The 20,957-nt window shown below is 38.7% G+C and overlaps 2 protein-coding genes across 5 annotated transcripts in view; one reads left to right on the plus strand and one right to left on the minus strand.

Moving 5' to 3' along the window:
• Positions 1-5,891, plus strand: part of ripor3 (RIPOR family member 3) — a 50,078-nt gene extending 44,187 nt beyond the window's left edge. For all 4 annotated transcript variants that reach the window (XM_007911878.2, XM_007911861.2, XM_007911868.2 and 1 more), the window contains 6 exons: positions 491-652; positions 2,219-2,377; positions 3,809-4,011; positions 4,245-4,328; positions 4,659-4,749; positions 5,406-5,891. In XM_007911878.2, coding sequence (XP_007910069.1) covers positions 491-652; positions 2,219-2,377; positions 3,809-4,011; positions 4,245-4,328; positions 4,659-4,749; positions 5,406-5,506 — 800 coding nt within the window. In that variant the 3' untranslated portion in view covers positions 5,507-5,891. The remainder of the gene's footprint in view (positions 1-490; positions 653-2,218; positions 2,378-3,808; positions 4,012-4,244; positions 4,329-4,658; positions 4,750-5,405) is intronic.
• A 2,202-nt stretch (positions 5,892-8,093) lies between these two features.
• ptpn1 (protein tyrosine phosphatase non-receptor type 1) overlaps positions 8,094-20,957 on the minus strand; it is a 41,162-nt gene continuing 28,298 nt past the window's right edge. The window contains exons 2-9 of the mRNA XM_042341731.1: positions 19,025-19,115; positions 17,663-17,763; positions 16,801-16,899; positions 16,080-16,217; positions 15,573-15,782; positions 14,655-14,816; positions 14,270-14,475; positions 8,094-13,238 (exon numbers count right to left, since the gene is read on the minus strand). Coding sequence (XP_042197665.1) covers positions 12,998-13,238; positions 14,270-14,475; positions 14,655-14,816; positions 15,573-15,782; positions 16,080-16,217; positions 16,801-16,899; positions 17,663-17,763; positions 19,025-19,115 — 1,248 coding nt within the window. The 3' untranslated portion in view covers positions 8,094-12,997. The remainder of the gene's footprint in view (positions 13,239-14,269; positions 14,476-14,654; positions 14,817-15,572; positions 15,783-16,079; positions 16,218-16,800; positions 16,900-17,662; positions 17,764-19,024; positions 19,116-20,957) is intronic.

Below are 20,957 nucleotides of genomic sequence, written 5' to 3' on the forward strand. Positions count from 1 at the left end.
TAAATGACGAATACATGTTAAATGAAATATTTTGCTTCGGTGAATTTTAAAATTGATTGTCCAATGGAAGCCCTGACTGTATTGGGTCACAACCCCCCACCCATAGAGACACATTCCACATCAGTTGGAGGTACCGATGGCCAAACCAGTGCTGGTTATGTACACAGCACCAGCCATCTAATACTTTATCTGGGTATCACTCACCACTACAGATTGGAATCAAAAGGGAAAAATAATATCTCATCTCTACTCTTTCAGACAAGTTGACTCGGTTTGTCGCTTCAGCTGCACAAAAATCATGCCTCTGGTCGATGTAAAATCTACGTTTATTAGAAAATAAAATAGTCCCAATAAAATCTAATGCCAACAACCACAAGTCTTATAGCTGCAATTTTATCACGTAGGAAGTGAGCAGAGACAATAAAATGCGTGTCAGCATTATTTCTAACAAGATAGATATGTATTTTAATGCTGAATTTTCCACTTTCAGTCATTCCGAAGGCACAGAAGGTAAAGTTACTCTCGTCGTTCTGGAGAAAATGTGCAGGGACAGAATGTGTTCTGTATTCGTCAACTGAGAGGTTTCTCACACAACTAAGGAACTATTATACACAGAAGGTGAACGCAAAATGCCTCGGACTGTCAGAGAGAGGTACGTTATACGCCGTACTTATACGTAGATTATCTCTAACAATGATCAAATACATATGGTGCTTGGCAATTAATGGAAAGAAGATAATATAAATGGTTTGTGCATGGACGTTTAACGGGCGTTTAAGTCCGCGATGCCAGTACTACTTCATGTGAAGTAGTTGTGGAGCAGAGTTCCCATGGGTCAGTGTCATATATTTCCAGTTACCAGAATGAATTCCCACTCAGATTCCTTCTAAAGGAATCCCATTGGAAATTGTAGCATATCAGATCTAAACAACTCCTAAAACAAACGGAAACTGGAAACCAATGTTTGTTATTTTCTTTTTAAAACCCACTGTGGACGCATGGTTTTAACCCTTAATCATTCAGATCATTTTCCACTAGGGTGGTGGTGGTGGGGGGCGGTTGGGGGGGGGGTAAGAGAGAGAGAGTACAGTGCAGTATTTACATGATATCTATTGTGGTTTGTTTGTGGTCTGCTACAAACGGGCATCTGTAATACAACAATATTCATCTGTGTTCTTCTGGTGGTGGCGTGGAGTAAATCATAAAAATAGTAGCCAAAAATAGCTAACGTTTTACACACAGCAGGAGCCCAGTTTAAGGAAACTCCCAAGGATGCACTCCTGCCAAATCTTTCTTTATTGACTTAACAAAGTGGAGCTGACATTTCCAGGTTAAATATTAAAGAAAAGCCTTGGTTTTTTTTAGTAGTGTCAATCAGAACTCAGCAATGGACAATGATGACCTCAACATTCAACATCGACTCCAATCAATCGGGATGTACAATTTTTCCCACAGAATATAGTCGTTCACTTTACAATATATCCCGTGAAGTGCTTTGAGATGTTTCGAAGACGTGATAGGGCGCTTTATATCAAATGCAAAGATTATTACTACAGTACAGTATTTTGACTTAAGGACCCTGATGCATTTCAATTAGTATAATAAACAGTATAATAATTAGTATAATAGACAAAGACCAGTAATCACTTTGCACGCACTCTTCCTGTCCTTGGTCCCAGATTATGTTTCCCGTCTGAAGATCAGCTGATCCGCTCTATGGGAGAAAATCTTAACTCATTCAAGTGCAAACTGGTAGTCTAACCCCAACAACATTCTAATATTGAGCACCTTTCTCTCCCCCCCAACTAGATTGTTCACAAGTGGGAACGTTGTCCAAAAGCATAAAAATACCAATGCTTTAAAACCTGATTCAAACTGTATCTATTGTGGATTTTATAGTCTCCGTTGCCAAGTGTCCTTCGGGATGGGGTTGTGGTGGGGGGGGGGGGGGGTGGGTAGGGGGACACATTTCATTGCTTAAAAAAAAAACACCACTGTTTGTTCTGTGCACAACTGGCTGCCACGTTTTGCCCCCAAAATATACAGTCACTGCACTTTACAACATATCCTGTGAAGCGCTTTTTCGGACGTCTCACTGACGCGACAAAGTAGCATGTTCAAATGCAAGGATTATTATTATATTATAAGTGTAATCAGATGTTTCAAAACTCTTTGGTTTTTAAGCATTTTTGATCAAGGAATTTGTGTTTTCGTTCAGTATTCAGAACACTCCTGCACCAGATTGCGGGCTGCTGTGGATTCCTGCTCTCTGCTAGTCTCTCCGAAGAAGTGCTAACAATCTTCCAGTTTTTCAACTATGTGAAAAGGCACAGCATTACTGACCTGGGAACACATCTGATGAAACTCACAAAGGAAGGTAGGAGGAAAATGTTCTTCGCCTGAACTAGGACTCAAAACGTCTACTCATTGATTTGAGTTAATATCTAAAAGCCAATGCATTTCCACTTGAACAATAACTCCATTCACATATAGATTTGTAGTTGGATTTGGTCCAAGCTGTAAATTGATCACATTTCAACGGGTGGAGGTGAAAGTATAAACATACCAACCACAGATTTAACATATTTCGAACCATTTGTAAGTGTATAGGACTATCTTTCTTCTGCCCCTTCCATCTCTTAAATGTTTGTCGCTTAAACCAAAAAGCGATTTGCTTTAGTCAAAGCTTAATTTGTTAATTTGTTATCCACGTGCTGATGTTTTCCCGTCAGGCAGCTTCAATCTTTCACAAATGCAACCATAGTGAAATCTGAGCATATACGATATGTCGGGTCTGACCAAGATGCACATAAAACACAACCATAAACAAGACAGACTGCACCATTGTGGAAGGTGAAAAGGTTTGGTCAGGCTCAGCAATATGTTTTGTGCCCAGCTGAGCACAGGTGAAGATTTAAAATTTAAGATTTTATATATAAAGATTAATACACAAAGTTGATTCATAAGCAGCTTTTACAAAGGATATTAATAATATAATCCTAGAATTCTGAAAGCATTTCTCAGAATATACTGTAAAAGTGTTTTGACTGTTCTTTTTGAGCAAAGGATATTTGAATTAAAAGTAATGCAGAGAGTAATGCAATTTATGTACTCCTAGGAGACTGTTTAAAAAAAGCACAGAAGAGGGAGAAAGAAATCTTTTTGTGGATTAAGGCACACCATACACTCAGTGTTCAGGCACACTGCACCTTTCAGCAATACACCTTCTCTTTCAGAGTTAAATTTAATGAGAGAGGTGAACGCACACATTGCCCAAGGTCAATGTCAATAATTTCCTTCTTTATCTGTGCTACTGTTCACCCATTCATTAGATGCATCTGCTTACTCTTTCTTGTGTTAAAAGCCATTTACATGCATTTATCCACTTTAAAATTAATCCTCCACTCCTTGGCCATTCTGTCGAAATGGTTCAGATCTTCCTGAATGTTACTTGTCCTCATTGTATTAATCACTTGGCCACCTAGCTTGGCACCGTCAGCAATATGTTTAAGTTACATTAACAAGAAACTTCTAAGCATCCTTCCCTAAACTAGTGATTTTTAAAATTACATTTATGAATGTCAGTTCTGAGTATGACAGTCAATGCAACGTTCCAGGTATAAATAACTGATAAACGAGTCCGGGTTTCCACTTTAAGTATAAATAAAACAAAGAGAACATTTTTATATGCAAAAAGATGAACCATTTTTGGACAACATCGTTTTGATTACTGAGCAGGAATGCACAAAAGCACCTGAATTATTGAAGGCTTTGCTCATGAATTGCCCGGTTCATTTACTCTTTTCAGTATCTCTTGCTGAAGCACTGCAAACCACACAGAAGATTAAGACACTGAAAAAGTTAAAAGGAAAGCATATCACTGAGTTCCAGCCTCTGCACCAAACGCTGGAGTCAATCAGCATCCTTCAGTTGGATGAAAACCCGAAGGTCATTCAAGCGGCAAAATCATTTCTTTCTAATGCCTCAGTGCATAGACATTTTCGAGACAAGGTACCGTTTAGCATTCCTTTCATGTGAACAAGTAAGAATTTTAAATGACCAAAAGAAAAAAAGAAAACAAACAAAAAAAAACACCTTGGTCTCAGTTGTGAATAATGCAAGCCAACCAAGTGGAACTACAAGCTGTTAAACACACAACCGCTTCTTTGCTGAGCTAAATTCCCAGTTTAACCGTTTATAACCGACTGACTTAACTTTGCTGAAAATCTATATTTCTCTCTTAGGCTTTGGCCCACTACACAGACGCTTTGCAAGACAAAGATTTACAAATTCAGAAAAGTGCCTGTATGGCTCTGAAACATCTGAAGGTAAGCAAGACCTTTGCATGTGGCTGCTACTGCCATACCTGTGTGCAACTGGGCTGCTGGGTTTGCCTACAAATACACCGTCAGTGAAAGGAGTTATACCAAAAGATTGTTATTACTGTGTTGACAGGAACAAAAAGAACAAAAAATCAGATTTATTTGTTAATTTTAAAAATATCAAGCAACAATTATCTTCACTTCTCTGACATTTGGTTGCCACAGAGAAGCCAGACTAGTTGTATTCCCGTCCCACCATTAAAACTTTCTTGAAGACTGATAAGGTTAGATTGCAGAAAAACTTGACAACCTCTCATTTACGTTTTTTCCTTCAAGGCTGTGGAAAGCATCGAACAGATTGTCAGTCTGTGCCAGTCTGAGACTAAAGATGTGAGAGATACTGCAAGAGAAACCATCCTTTCTTTCGGTAATGTTTAACTTCCATGTCACCTTTGTGGGGGAACGTTTTTCTCGATGGTATTAAGCCTCCATCGCAAAATTCTGTGGCGAATTTGCAAGCTCGGAACTTGGTATCGTTAGCTAAAAATACTGGAGTTGGACTCTGTGGCGATGGTTTCAATTTAAAACAAATGCAAATTATAGAAACTATTCATTTTTATATGACGCATTTGGACAGAGGAATCCTGACGTGATTTAACAGTCCAAAACAGTCTAACGTTGCATGTAGCGGCCGATAAAGCCTTCTTCAACAACAACATTACATTTGTATAGTGCCTTTCATGTCGGTAAGACGTCCCAAGGCGCTGGACAGTGTACAGCATTTCAGACCTGAGCTGGGGGGGTGGGAAGGGAAGGGAGGGGAAGGGGGATGGCCGATGGCATGGCCGAAGAGGGTTTTGAGGTGGGATTTAAAGGAGACTAAGGAGGGGGCGAGTCGGAGTGATTCCTTTTTTGGTCCTAAAAGAAAAACATTTTAAGGCTACGGGGAAAGAACAGGGGTGTGGGACTAATTGGATAGCTCTTTCAAAGAGCCAGCACAGACACGATGGGCTGAATGACCTGTTTCTGCGTTGAAGGATTCCATGATCCTACATTGCCTACATTTTTCATCTCTTTCTGCAGGTGAAAAAGGTCATTTAGCCTTTGAGAAGTTGGAAAAAATGTGGTACGATCTCGAAGAGGACAGAATCCAAAACGAAACCACTCAAATCACTATTCTCTGAACGTTGAACACTTTCAAGAAACGTTAGCTCCAATGGACATAACTGATACGTAATATGTTGAATTGTGCTTATACTGCACCTATATATTCCTCTGTATAAAGATGCACATGTGTATAAAATACGACGTTCAGTTTTGGTTCACACAAGTGATCATTGACATAAGAAATAAAGTTGGGGTATCAAGACACTGGTCCACTCAAAGGGCTGTTGTCAGTTTACTCTGTAGCAAATATACAAATATTCTATGCACAGCAAGTAAATGTTTTTAAAATAAACATAATTTATATAATAGGTAGTACCAAATATATTTTGAAATGGATGCCAACACTCCTTTTAAAATGTACCGTGTAAATGTTAACGCAAGTAAAAGATACTGGATATCTTACAATTACATTGTTTTAATTACCATTTTTTCCATCGTTAAGTATAATTAGAATTTGTTGCCCTGGGCTTCACCCTTATCAAGCAAAGCCGTATTTTCCCTTGATTTAGATTTTTAAACAAATCAATGTTTAAGTCTTCGGCTCTCAGCCCGTAAACCCATTTAGATGAGAATAGGTTCAATTGTACAACTCAAGCTATTTTGCTAATTTGAAAACAATTCAAGAGTATTTAAAAGTAGGAATGGCTAATGTGATGTTGCAATCTTCACTGCTTGATCAAAGTTTACTGTTTAAACGACCTCTCATTTTACTTTCTTTCAATTGGGGCGTTTGAGGCCACAGCAGCAAAGATTGAATGAGATACAAAACAAAAACTATTTACATTTAGGTGGATATACTCTTACCTTTCTTGCTCATTTGTTCAAACCCTGCAGACACCAGAATTTGGAGGTGGAAAACGATGATTTAATGTAAGGATCGGCTTTAAAAGTGCAGATATCCCCACACTCAGCAGATAGCCAAATAATTCCAGCTTGTTATTAGGAATGTTAACTTAATACTTGTCTCCACAAGCTCCAGACCATCCAAACTCTGCAGCCCATGTTTTCGTGTGTTGGGCTTCGAAAGTCTATCAGCTTCGTCCTCGCCTGGCTGCATGAGCTCCTTATCCCAGTTGATCATCAAATTCAATAGAAATTTTCCTACCTTTAAATGCCTCGTCCCACTCCACCTCTAGTGATCTCCTGACCCTACATCCAGTCACTCCTTGCTCTCTCCCAGGTCTGTCCAGCTTCATACTGCCAATCTGCTCTACCTGGGGGTTGATTTAGCCGAGCTGCTGTCCTTCGGGTGAGATATTAAACCAACACCCTGTCTGCCTGTTCAGGTGGAGGTTAAAGATCCCATGGAACTATTCGAAGAGAAGGGAGTTTCTCCTGGTGTCCTAGCCATTACATCCCCTAAATAAAACACCCCATGGCTGTATGTGGTTGCCATCTTTCGCCCACAAAATATACGATCAATCCACTTTGCAGTGTGAAGCTCTTTTGAGACGTGATAAGGAGCTGTATCAAATGCTAGTATTATTTATTATTATTCACTTTCTAAAGGAGCAAGGTCCAATTTTTTTTTAAATACAGAGGGTCTTACACATCCAATCTTGGGAGAAACATGTTTGTCTCAAGAAATTGTAAATGTATGAGTTTTATTTTTGCCAGGTGATTCTGAACCAGCTGCAATAAAAAAAACTCACTTGTCCTCTAATGCTGTTTAGTGACGACTTTCCTAAAGTTTTACAACTATTGAGTGCAAATGGAATGCTAAAACCCCACAAACTTCAGTGTAGCAATTCTTCTTTCGATTCCAAAAGTATGCGATGGCTGAAAAAAAAATCATGGCCTTGAGTTAAGAAGTATGAAATTCACACTTCTTAGATAGTTTTATGCCCACCTGAATGCCAAAAATCTGGTGGATCAATAAACTGTTTGAATGTCTTGACATTAAAGACAGGAATGAGAAGAGCAGTTTTGTCTGAGGAACATTTCCATTGGTCAGTGAGTTAGTGACTAGAGGAAAGCAAAGGGGGAAGATTCAGATTTTTTTCTTCTTTTTTAAAACAGTTGTTGGGGACTTGGAATGCCCTTCTGGGTGAGGTGGTTCAGGCAGAATCTCAACCACAACTGTTTGTGGGACACTGCTGTGCACAATTGGCTGCTGCGTTTCGCCCACAAATATACAGTCAACTCACTTTACAGTATATTGTGAAGCGCTTTGAGAACGTCTAGAAGACGTGAAAAGCGCTATATCAAATGCAAGGATTATTATATTAGGTTTCAAAAGGGAACTGGAGATGCATTCAAAGAAATGAGGGAAAAATAGGTCGAGACTGAATGGATAATAATAACGCTGGCATTTGTTATGGCGCCTTAACATGTGGAAATGTCTCAAAGGGCTTCACGGGATTTTACTATTGATAAAGGTGATCCTATTGATAAAAGGTAAACACCTATTACACCTAATGGTACATCTGCAGCTGCTCACACTGAGGATTTAGAGAACAAACGGGGGGGGGAGACTGCCGGGTTGTGATAGGACCCAAAACTTTCTCGCTGATCAGAGCTGATGTTGTAAGTTAAACAATAGATTTTAATCATTGAATTTTTTTTGTTTAAAAGTATGATCTGCAGTTCAAAATACCACACAAGTTTTCTTTCCAAACTGGTTTTATTCGAGATTTATAGTTGATGTGGCATACTTGAAATCCAGCTCACTGTAAAGTTTTAAAGGGTTCTGAAAACTTTGCAAATGCTTGGAGAGTCTTGTTTGAGTCAGGCTTTTTTTTAGACCACCAAATGGTCGAACAATATAAAACCGTAGAAAATCATACAATATCAATACATGCAGAAATAGCTTTGTTAATGTTTACTAGAAAACAGCACAATACAGTTATTCATACTCTACAAGACAGTAAAATACTATACAGGAAAATAAAAAAGTAAAATACATGAAGCCGTTTGCTGTGTGGCAAAAAAAGCGAATAAAAAACGTGAAACAGTCAAGTAGGAAAAAGATCACACTAGCTAAGGTAGAAAAAAAATCAGTGTATCTCAATGTCTTCAGATTATAGGTACAGAAATGTACAACTCTTATATCCCAAGTGCTTTACCTGTAATTTAACTATAAAGGTGTCAAACTGTGAAAATATCACATGATTTCTCTCATAGTTCTAGGTGTGGACTGTGTAGCATTGCATGTTGACCAACAGTGCACTTAGGAGAGGACATTCAATATCGATCTTACGTTTTACTCTCTTTAAGTTATGCAGTTGAGAGACACTTAGTGCAAGCAATTAATTTGTAATTTTAAATTAAAAGCTACAATTCCACTGTGAAACTTCATTTAGAATAAAGTGTGTGCTTAACACACGACAAAACAAGTTGGTATTCAAAAAAATCTGCATATATTTGGTCCAAAAGTACTTTTACCAATAAAAAAAACTAAAATAATTCCAGTTAAGTCAGGCACATCCCTGAAATTTATGGAAACTAGTGTGATCTTATAGCATTTGTTGATTTGTTGTTAACCATTGAAGAACAAAATCACATTGCTGGGAAGACAATAGGAGAAAATGTATCAACAGCACTCATCTGTTCCTATCTAGAAGAGTTCTCAGCAAAACTGGGCATAAGAAATGTCTCCTCTGTAAGGCCATACAAATAAAATACTGAACATATTTTCCTGTTCAACAATTTGGAAATCGACAAGAAATCTGATGAAAACGTGTGTCCCATGGATCATGAGATGAATCTTCATATATAAAAAAAACTTCCATGATGAACTACTACCTAAAAGTCTTGCAATTGCTATTAATGCTGTCAGCAATATCACTTGGACTAGAGTTTCATCACTTGCTAGATCACAGCATAGCTTGGTTGAAAAGGTGTGCTGGATGAATGAGTTGATCACATCAAATAATAAATGAGCCAACTAGGCAGGTGCTCAGTTACCTGTGGAATGACCAAGCAGTGTTTAAATCTGAAAACTTTTGTAGCCACTTTTACTCTTAGTTTATTCAAGCCCCCAAATTGTAACTCATTACAGTACCAGTGGTTAGGCTGCTCGGGTTGATGTGCAGGTTACAATCTGAGCTGCAAACCACATTGATGGCACCAGTTAAGGATTTTCTCCTTGAACTAGGAACCATAGAGCCTCCTACAGGGAAATAAATAGCTTGGCACAAACATCATGATTAAGAATCTGCTAACAGAGGCCTTGACAACAACTTTAGGGAGGAGAAAACGTCAAGTTCAACATCAGCTAGTTAGCTAGTCAGCATCATATGAAAACACTGCTTCGTTGTCAGTCATTAACACAAAGGGTCTGGTTTTTCAGGTTGCGAGACTGAATTTGAAATGGACTTCACTTCCGCGAACTAAACTGGAACAAGCACTTTTTAAAAGTGCAATTAATCTCTTAGGCCACCAATAAATTTAACCAATGAAAATACAATTTTAAAAAAATTAAGTACTCTCACCTTCCGAAACGCATGGTAGGGACAGCAAGACAGAAGATGGGCAAGGGAGGTTTTAAAGTTCTAACATGATTTGTGTCAGGGTGCACAAATGACTATGATTCAGATACTACAGGTGGGGGCAGTTAAGCATACTTTGCTCTTTGTGAAAGGATTGACTGTTAAAAGCAGAAACTAAACAGTGTCAAACTACTTACCATAATTTACTACATGCACTTGCCAGCAAATGGTTATTTGGGATATTAGGAAAAGAAACACCAGACGACTCAGAGAATGTGTTCTCTGATCCACCCTCCTCCGGGTCCTGGTGCTTCTTAGATCCAGAGCACAGAATGGTCTGAAGCAAGCACTTGTACATGGTTGCTTGGTCAAAGAGACGAGATTGAAAGTTTTAAACTCTCACCTCATTCGCCAAATGTCAGCAATTCTAAACAGAATTGCACATTATTTGGTTTGAAAAATATGAGGAAAACTGATCCTCTGTGAGCTCCACGGGAGGAGGATATCTGCCAGCCAGTTGTAGAGTAACCGCGAAGGAGTGCATACTTCAGATCATTCCACGACCGGGTTATAGAACGTCACGTCCTTTCAGGTAACAGTTACAAACTAAACTCCAAACTGTGTAGAAATTTACATGATTTTGTAACATGATCAAAAAGATGAAGGGATACAGTAAACTTAAGTTCTCCTTTCTAGTAAATATCAGGCTAACGTTCCAGAATGTTGATACTGAACAAAATGGGGCATAAAACTCCAAACATGTGCATATAGATTTTTTTTTGAAATGTGAGAAGTATGACTATCCTGAATTTCAAAACGCTAGAGATTCACATTCCTAAACACCAAATGTACAATGTTTTTGTGTGAATGGTCCACAAAAGCAATTTATAGTAAGTAAACTGCATAAAACATTACATACCGCAGTCTGATATTTTACATTTGTTCATTAATCTTATTGGTATGGCCTTACTGGAAAGAACAAGAGCCAAGGAAAGTTTCAATTAAGGCATGTATCACAGCAGCTCAATAGCTTGTTTACCATGAAAACCCTATTCAGTCTTTTGTCATTTAAGAGGTATACCAACAAACCCAACTTTTCAAATCTACTGTACATACACCCAAACTACATAAATATACAAGAGGCTTTAAAAAGTCTTATCGTATGAGCTTTATTCATTGCTCATTTCTGCTGATTGCGATGGGGCTAGCAACATCGGTGAGCCACTACATCTGGATCTTGCTGGCTGAAGTGCCAACTTCAGGGTTTGAGAGCCAGCATATATATTTTGAAAGGGAATTACCAGCAAGTCCTATCCCAGCACCAAGACGCTCAAAGCCAATAAATTAGTTTAGACCTGTTTTGTAAAAGAAAGATTTAATTGTTGCATCTTAGCCACTGGTGTCCAATATTTGCAGAGCTCGACCCTGTGCAGAAAGTGAGACATGAACAATGCCTATAGACAGTTTTGGAATGTTTGAACTAGTTCCTACATACTTGAAATGTGACAAACATCTGGATTACGTGGTTTAGGTAAAACCCTTGATATATACACAGGCCAAATGAGTTTCAAATACAGGTATGCTAGCTTTTATACAAACACCCAACATAGAAATGAACCACTGAAATATTACCTTTTCAGTGTCAGTCTCACTGCCACCATTACCAACCAGAACACTCATGCAATTATTTTCAAACATGTACTACACATGTTTACAGTAGTAATAAGATATACAGATCATCTTTCACTTTCCAAGCAATTTCATATTTATTGATGCTAATGGAGTCTGCATGCATTCCACTACACTGGTGTATAATGTATAACTGCCAGGATACAATATACATCCAGACCATTAAAAGAATCATTCGACAAAGCAATTCTGTAGCTCACTCTGTTTCCTACCATTATATATTATTAGTATCCCCTTAATTTGATGTACATGATCCAAAAATGTCTAGTTTTAATGCTATAATTTCTTAAGACAACTATATACTGACTACTTACAATTACCCTCAGATTAAGTACTGGTAATACCCTATAGTTTACAGGGCAGGTAAGTGGTGGCAAGCTTCCAGTACTGGCAATGAGGTATCATTTTACTTTTCTATGAGCCCTTGATGCAAGGCTTTGATTAAAAATATAAACTATATTTTTAATACATCGTTGGTTAAAAAATTGTTGGATACAGTCATACCTGTTACAAATAAATATGGAGTGAAGGAGATTTGACTTTGTATAATGGTCTAGTTTTATATATGGTACAGCTGTAAAAATGCTGGTGGAAATGTGTTGCATTTTGTTGCATTTCTTCCCCCGTCCAACTATATTGTCGCTGAATAGCGGAAGGTTAAAAGCTGGTTAATTTACCTTGGTTTCCGATGTTGTGGATGGCAAAAGTGCAAGCACAAGTGTGACGGAAATGGTTAATAGACACATTTAAAGAGGACCATTTTGCTGGAATACCCTGAGCAGCAGTGGAAGCCTCTTAGCTGATGCGTTAACAAAGCAGCAGTTTAAAGCCACAGCTTTGCTGAGATTAATGCAATTTCACCACAGGCACTGCCCAAAAACATACGTGCAAACAAAAAATACATTTTGTTTCCCAAGAATAACATTGGGCATTTTCCAGATGTGGGTGAAACAGGAAATGGCACAACAGTGGAGATTAACATTGCAACTATGAGCGAAATATGCTAGGGTTAGAGGATGTGTATCTTTTCCGAACAATATCTTGCATTTCTCCATAACAGACATTAAAAGAATGCAACATACAACACCCTTCTCCCTGCCAAAAAAAAAAAGAAAAGAAAAACACAGCTATTTGGCATTTTCACTGCTTTCCCCTGAATATTCAAGGCCCTGAGATTTGAATGTTATGCTCTTGGGACCATGGGGCTAAAACCCTAGTGCATCTTTTTCTTATCCCTACAATCCCACCCAAGTTCCCGTCTCAGAAACTAAGCCTGCTTTTTTTTTTAAGACATAGATCCTACAGCTTTTCAATGCATCAAATGTTTTATTGAAAAAGCGCAGGCTTTACTGCAATATACAGTACGCACGTCATCCTCTAGGGTATTTGTCAATGGAAGCATGCCCTATAACAGAAGTATGCTCCAGCTGTAAAAGCAGCGAACAAACACACATTGAGCACAACAGGTTTCCAATTTAACCATGTATCTTCCTTCTCCTCGTCTTCCAAAACCAGCTCTAACGCCTCCTCTGCTATCACTTCTTCATATTCTGAATTCACCTGTTCGTTGACCTGCGGTGAATAAATGGCATTTTCTCCCACGTGCCTTTTCCGAAGTTCATTTTCTGAACTGAAAGGAGAAAAAGAATCGCGTTGAAAACGGTGTGCAAGTATTCATATGGGAGGCTCATACTTTGTTCCAACAAATACATTATAAAGTTCAATGTGCAAATTGCACATTAAAATACCATCTTTTTTTCTTGAGGCGCTATGAACAATGTTTTCTGGAGCTGAACTACATGCAATAAGCAACCAGCGAGAAGGGAGCTGAATTCACCAATCTTAAATTTATACTGCCAAGAAGCGAGTTTATTTCATGCTTGGACTAATATGAAGTATAGAATTCACTTAATTTAGATTGCTTGCTGTAGGTCAGATTTAAGTAGATATATGGCCTGCTCTGTTCAGTACATCCCCATTGGGGTCCATAAAATTGATTAAATACAGAGGAAAGAAACAGATACTTCATAGTGTGAGAGCAACTGTGTTATATTAGGTTTTCACAGGGCATATAAAACAGATTGTGTGACATTTGTTTGATGACAAATGGACATGATTTCCATTTTTTTATATTTCAGGGAATTGCATAGAAGGTGATACTGAACTGAAGTCATGCTACATGTCATAGCTGATTAAATACTCATCAAGATTAAAGAGGTAATTAAACAGCTAAAATTCCAACATTAACAGAAATATACTGTTTCCCTTTCTCTCCAAAAGCTTGCTAACCCTCCAGGAATTGAACTGNTTTTTTGGAGCTACAGCTTAAATGGAAGCTGCCCTGCGATTCTTTCTGCTGTAACCTAATTTTAGAATATAATTTATAATTGGAGGAAGCAGTAGTTAAAAGAGAATTTCAATACCAACGAAGTTTCTCCGTGTGCAGTTTCTCCACTTTTACACTGAAATAATGAAATGTGGGTTTCAGCACCTTGGGACGTCCTCCCGACATGAAAGGCGCAATGTAAATGTGTTGTTGTAGGTGGGTGGGAGTGTGTACACTCTTTTGCATAGCAGTGACATTCCTGTTCAGATAGCACCTTGAAAATTAACATGTCGCTTTCACATATTGCTGAAAGGGAAATTAAGTTTTACATATACCTTTCTATTTGTGACTCTGTGACCTTTCTCGATTGGTTTTCATAAAATGCATCGAATTTTCTCTCTTCCGAATCTGTAACACATATCCTTTGATCTGGCGTTTTCCCATTGAGAGTTTCAGAGGCCCGTTTTGGAGGTCGTGGAGGTGGGGGGCTGTGCTCTGGGGGAGGTTCAAGGTCTTCTTTGGAAAGTTCTTTCCATTGTTCCTAAATGGAAAAAAATCAAAAGATCTTTTAAACCACAACAGAATAATCAACTGGCTCATCATTTTCTCAATTAATTCCAACGACGCGTATTGAAATTTTGCTGACTTCTTCTGACCATTGTCCTGAAGACTGAACAAATTCCACTGTTTATACTGAAAGGCAGACGCAGCAAAGCTCACCTGAACAGAAGAGTCTCCCATAATGAATTTAGCTCCTTCAATAACAGCCATGTAAGAAAACCGAAGTTGGTCGGCTGTCTGAATCAGTCCCATACGATAATTCCTCATTTCTAATAAAACGAGTTTGACGTCCACAGATGAAGGATCCTTCCTCTTGTCCATCTGTTAAAAAAGTTCAGAGAGAAATGGGAGTACAAAATGATAAAAAATTTTACTTGCTATACTTCATGGTTGTAAACAAATGCATCAATTTTACACTTCGCTTTTATAATGGGGGCTATCGCTCCCTTTGTATTGAAAATTTGGACTGTAGCAAATCTAGTTTTTAAATGTCAAACTTTCCTCACCAGCTCCAGTTATGGTTTTGAGCTGTTCTATTTCCAATTCGAGCTTCTCCTTAAGTTGGGACTCAGAAGCTTTAGGTTTCTTAGCTTATTTGTAGTTACTTGGACCAGTTACTTTAAAAAATATGAATCAAAGATCAACAATGGAACTGCCAAATGCTGGCAATGGCAACTGTATATCCTCCAGAGGTCACAATCGCCAAAAGGCATGAATTTCCACAAGCGTAAAGAGGAGCTTCCACCAGCAGTGATTTATTTCAGCAGCTACTCATCAGACTTAAGCTGCTGATCTCTTTACTTAGTTTTCTCTAGGGAGTTCATAAGAGCTTTTTCCAACTGATAATTATATCCAATACCTTTTCCAAGAATTATGAGGTAGAAGGTCCCGATAGTAACTGGATCTCATTAGAAAGGTTACATACCGTTTTAGCTATAAAATCTTTTGACATCAATTTCGTGTCCGTACATGCTCGGACAGGAATTGGGAACACAATTTGACAACTTGAAGCGAGTTTGTCATCCGGTCGGAAATTAATGTGAAACGTTAGGAAGTTACTGTCATCTCGTGTCTTACCAGAAGGAGGCAGGTGTCAACCAGTGAGAAAGTGCCAGATCGCCCTATCCCTGCACTGCAGTGAACCACAATAGGTCCATGCTCTGGATTCAATGTACCGGATTCCCTCACTTTGAAAAGGAAGTTCAGGAATGAAGCAGGGGATTCAGGAACTCCAAAATCAGGCCATGTGGTATAATGAAAGTGCAAAATTTCCCTGATCTCTTCAGTCTAGAAAAGAAAGTGATAATTGAAACTTAAAACATAGTGCACAGTATGATAACCCTTTTGTTTCGTCTTAACATACCAACAGCTCTTAACATACCAAATCTTCAACGTTTTTCAAACATTAATTTGTGGAGCAAATGAGATTGCCCCATCTCTGTTTTAGGTGAGCAAGTTTACAGTACATAAATTTTCTACCCAATTTACTTTTGAAAACAAAATTCTGAAAATAAAGACATTTAAAGGGTGGAAATGTATACATTAACTTCATAAACTGCATCAAACATTAGGTAGGGTACTTACTGCAAGATTTTCCAACTCCAACTGTCGGACTGTATAGTAGGATTTGACATCTTCAGAAATCAATGTTAGTTTGAAATTGGTGTCCGAAAATAACATTTCCATTTCTTCTTTGCTCGGCCAGTATTGCGCACATTTTACCTGGAACAATCACAAAGGTTCCCTTTATTCACTTAGAATCAAATGCTGCGTCTTTGAAAGCACATCAAAACGTAATCAATGTCCCACAAACAGACATGATGTGAATGGCCAATTGTATCTGGGGGATTGCTGGCCTGGAGACAAGGAAAAACTCCATTTTTTTTTAAAAGTAGTGCCATGGAATCTTTCACATCCACCTGAATGGGCAGATGGTGCCTCGGTTTTAACATCTCAACTGAATTCAACAATTCTTCTACAAAGCTCGAAATAAACCAAGCTTAGGAGATCCCAGAGATAAACTGCCTCCAACAAAATTTGCTGGTTTGAAGCATTTGTGGCAATTTCTCCCAATCTGTTCCACTGTTACTGAATCAAGGTTGTTTATTATGACTAATCAGCGGGGAAAATAGCTTATTCCTGCGTCAGAGACTATTAAAATTACTATAGATTATTTAGATTGGAGTGAATGAAATTCTGAAACTCAGGTGTAATTGGGTGTAAAATTTGAGGATATTGCATATGCTCCAGTATTTTAGTCTCCTGGATTTCATCAATTCATGAACATTGCATTTCAAGTACTTACTGATCCCTTTTCAATTACTCTGTTCAACATAACAACACCCCTGGACTTTTGTTCCCAAACCATCTCCCAAAAATGGCCACATGTATTTGGAAGAGGCCCCTGCAAAGGAACACAAGCATTAATTACTTCACCAGCAAATCAAACAAATGCAGAAATGAAACACTTACATGATGGATTCAAATTCCCAATAACATATCTTTACACATACTCCTTAAAATTGGGAAGCTTCATAGCCTTTACCCAAAACTGACATTTAGGGCTGTGAAGAAAGGGGAGGTGGGGGGGGGGGGGCAATGGGGGAGTTAATTGCATAAATCTAGACCTGCTGTGGATCGGTTTGCTCAGGCATTAAGAATCAAATTTGAACAGGAAAATTAAAGCATTCCTGTTAAATAGCAGAAAAGATCCAAAGAAAAGCCTATTCTTACACGATGCTCTTAATTCCTCCGTAGGCTAAACTTTCCAATTGTTTTCTAATTATTATTTACCTTCTTAAGAAGTGAGCAGAAGTGACAAGCCAGAAACTGCATTAGTGCCAGCGTTTTCCATAGAAGCTCTGCTGCTTGTTCTCAGGGACTAGGCATAGATAGGTTTAACTATTTCAAGTTTCCAATTTGAAGTCCACACTAAAAGATTATTCACATACCACACTCTATACTGATGACAATACAGTTTTCTGAGAACGAGACATAGCTTTGGAAAGGCACATAGAGTTCTACAGAAGAGCAATTGATATGATTACTGGCTCTTAAAGAGACAAAAAAAATGCAATTCCCTTGCACCAGGGATCAATAATTGTATTACAAGGTTAAAAATAAAGCAAACAGCTTTATCAAGTACATTTTCCATCAAAGATGCTTACCTGAGTCAGGATGTAGCTTCTTTGGGCCTCTTGCATTCTAATCAAGCTTGCATTGATGTAGTCATTTTCACCCTGCTGTAGCTTAATACGACTGTGGTCAACTTGATTTAAAAAAATGCATTTTTACTACATTTATGACAATACCCAATACAAATCCCATTTGTATAGCTCCTTTCACGTCGATAGGGCATCCCAAGGCGTTGGACAGTCATACCTAAGTTGCACCCGAGTTGGGGGTTGGAGGAGGGGTGGAGGGCAATGGGGGTGGGAGGATGACTGAAGCCACAGTCAAAGAGGAAGGTCTTGAGAAGATCTCCTTTGAAGGAGGCAAGGGAGGGGGGAAGGAGGCGAAGGGACTCCGGGATGGAGTACCAGAGGATGGAAGCAGAAAGGGTAACTGTCGATGGTGGGTGGGGTGGGCAGGCTGGGAGACATGGATCAGGTCAGTATTTGCCGAGCGGAGGGACTGGAACAGGTTGGTAAGGTTTAGCAACGCAATGATTGCTTGCTAGGCTACTGCACATAGTTTTTAAACTGGAGCAAGCAGTAGGAATGGGATTTGAAAATGCCTGAACATGCTTCTGGCTTGCTGATAGCATGTTACAGCTGGCTACTCATTGCTTATAAAATCAGCAGCTAAACTACAATGGCGTGATTTACGTACTTGAAAAATTTGTTTTTGCATGTGCACAAAGAGAATTTTAGATACCTCTAGCCACTGAGAAAAGACTACAGTTGATTCTTAATTAAGGGCCTTGTAATTCTTTATTCGTGCGTGTTCGCACATGGTTTACACAACTTGCCAATTAGGTCCCATGTCCAATTTGACTCATGGGGTCTGCCATGAGTTTAATGATCCTGTAGTATCTATCCTTAGTGGATTTGATGCATTTCCAAAAACACAAAAAGCATGAGTACGCTGAACATACTCACTGTTTAAAGCACTGTCTCACTTAAAGCAAGCCCAAACAACTAATCGTAGAAATAATTAGCAGCGTGAAAAAGGAAGTCAAAAAACAAGATTCAGAGCAGACATGCAGAAACAGATGAAAGACAGGGTTAATTAAATGCTCTGAATTTTGTGATTTGCATTTACTCAATTGGGTCACACATGAAGCAGTGAGATGTTGGGTTTGAATATTTTACATTTAGGATAGAAATGTAAAATTATTTGGAATTATTTACATGATTAGGGGAGTATATTCTCAATGCTGTCCTTATTTTCCAACATATAATCCTGCTCATCTGGCACTACTCACTACAGAGCGTTCACAGTTCGAGCAAACTCATTCCAAAAGAGAAGCCAAAATGCAGCACATGCACACCTTTTACAATAATGAAACCTTTTGTTCCTATACTTACAGGGGCTGACGTCTCTGTATCTGTTCCGATTTCTATTTTCGGGAAGTTTGGCTACTTTACAAGGGAAGTCACTGGCTTGATGTCGGATATCCTGGAATTGCAAAATGGGAAATATTCAAAATGCTGCTGTAACTTGCCAGAATGACTTCATCCCAGTGCTACAACCACTCTGTTTGGTTACATTAGGAAAATTGTGTTGCATCAAAATATCAAAACGCTGTCTAAGCCTTGACAGTAATTACTTTCTGTAAACAAACAACGTGATATCATATGCAAGATTGATAGCCCGAAGATGAGGAATCATGCCAAGAGTGCAAGGTTAACAACTCGCCATCTCCCAGATTAATGTGAAGAGTGGACAATCGCTGATTTAGAGAGTGAACCAACAATAAGATCTGGACATGATATTGAGACGTCTAGAAGATGTGAAAAGCATTATATCAAATGCAAGGATTATTATTATAGGTCCTGTTTTAAATGAAAAATACTCTTTCTATTTTCTTTCTATTATTTTCCAGGCGAGGCTCGAATAGTACAGCCAGCCAGCTCGGAGCAATGCTCATCTTTCTGAAACCTGCCATAAGTGTGTTACAATTGACCACTTTGGAGATTTAAAAAGATTCAGGAAAGGAAGTCGATTAGTATTGAGCTGACGGCTGATCACTCCCACCACGAACCCTCTACCTCTTCTCCCAAGCCTACGATTCCAGATCTGCAGGACTATTAGTAGGCATTCTTCAATGTTTACATACAGTATTTGTTGCCGGTGGGAATCATTTCGTAACCTATGCAGCCAGTCGCTCAGGGATAAAGTGATGCTGACACGATTATAGTGCTACAAAAGGTGGTCACAGAGCACATGCTAACTTAGTCATTCAGTAAAAGGAAGCAGGCCCGATCACACGAGGCATTCAAAAGAGCTTAGTCAGAGAAGACAGAAAGACACAATCATATTTTGGAAGAATGAGCTACCGATGATTCTTCAAATTCACTGCTATGGAATTCACTTGCTAAATTTCGCCGACAATCATAGTATAAGCAAGTTACATCCAGCCCATCTTCAGGCCAATTCCCTCAGAGGGTTCAGATTCACAAGGAACCCTCTTTTCCAGTCTCTATCTGAAATCTACAAGTTTGATGTGAACAATCTTTGATGTGAACACGCTCAGGGCTAAAGTTCTGGGAACTGTATCCTTCCCTCCAAAGTCTTTTCGATTTTTTTAAAAAACAAAACAAAATACCTGGTCAGAAAAATTGGTCTTATTGACCAATATAGCTCAGCTACACCCAAAGGTTACATGGGGGGGATTCCCAGACACTTAGTTGCAGCCATTACAAAAAAAACGTGCATCCTTTACAGAATTTACCTATGTTAAGCTCTGAGTTTTTAACCACTTCCTATCTAGACAGTGACTAAAAACAACTCTGAACAATTAGCTAGTATTTGCAAGGAAATCCACGTATCTGCACTCTCAGGTCAATGCTACAGAAATGTCAAGGTGGTTATTGAAAATATGATTTCTACACATTTGTGTAAGATGATGAGAATTATTTCAAAGAATCCACGATCAACTTTTCAGATTGCCCATTATTCAACGTCATTTAATTGACTGTATTTTGTGAGCAAAATGCAGCAGCCAGTTACACACAGTGAAGTCCCATGAACAGCCATGGAGTGAGTGGCCAATTTTATTTTGGGGATTGTCGGCTAGGACACTGGGAGAAACTTCCTTCTCTTTTTGAATAGTGCAATGGTATCTTTAACATATTTATCTGAACTATGGAGTCCTGTAACTCAGTGGTTAGACCGCGAGAGACCTGGGTTCAATTCCAGGCAGGGAGAAACCATGGGCAAGTTTCCTTACTCCACACGCCTGATAATAATCCCTCCAAAACAAAAACAATAATTAATTGGTCATTTTCAATCCACGAC

The sequence above is a fragment of the Callorhinchus milii genome, unplaced genomic scaffold (assembly GCF_018977255.1).
Source record: "Callorhinchus milii isolate IMCB2004 unplaced genomic scaffold, IMCB_Cmil_1.0 Scaffold18, whole genome shotgun sequence".
NCBI lineage: Eukaryota > Metazoa > Chordata > Chondrichthyes > Chimaeriformes > Callorhinchidae > Callorhinchus > Callorhinchus milii.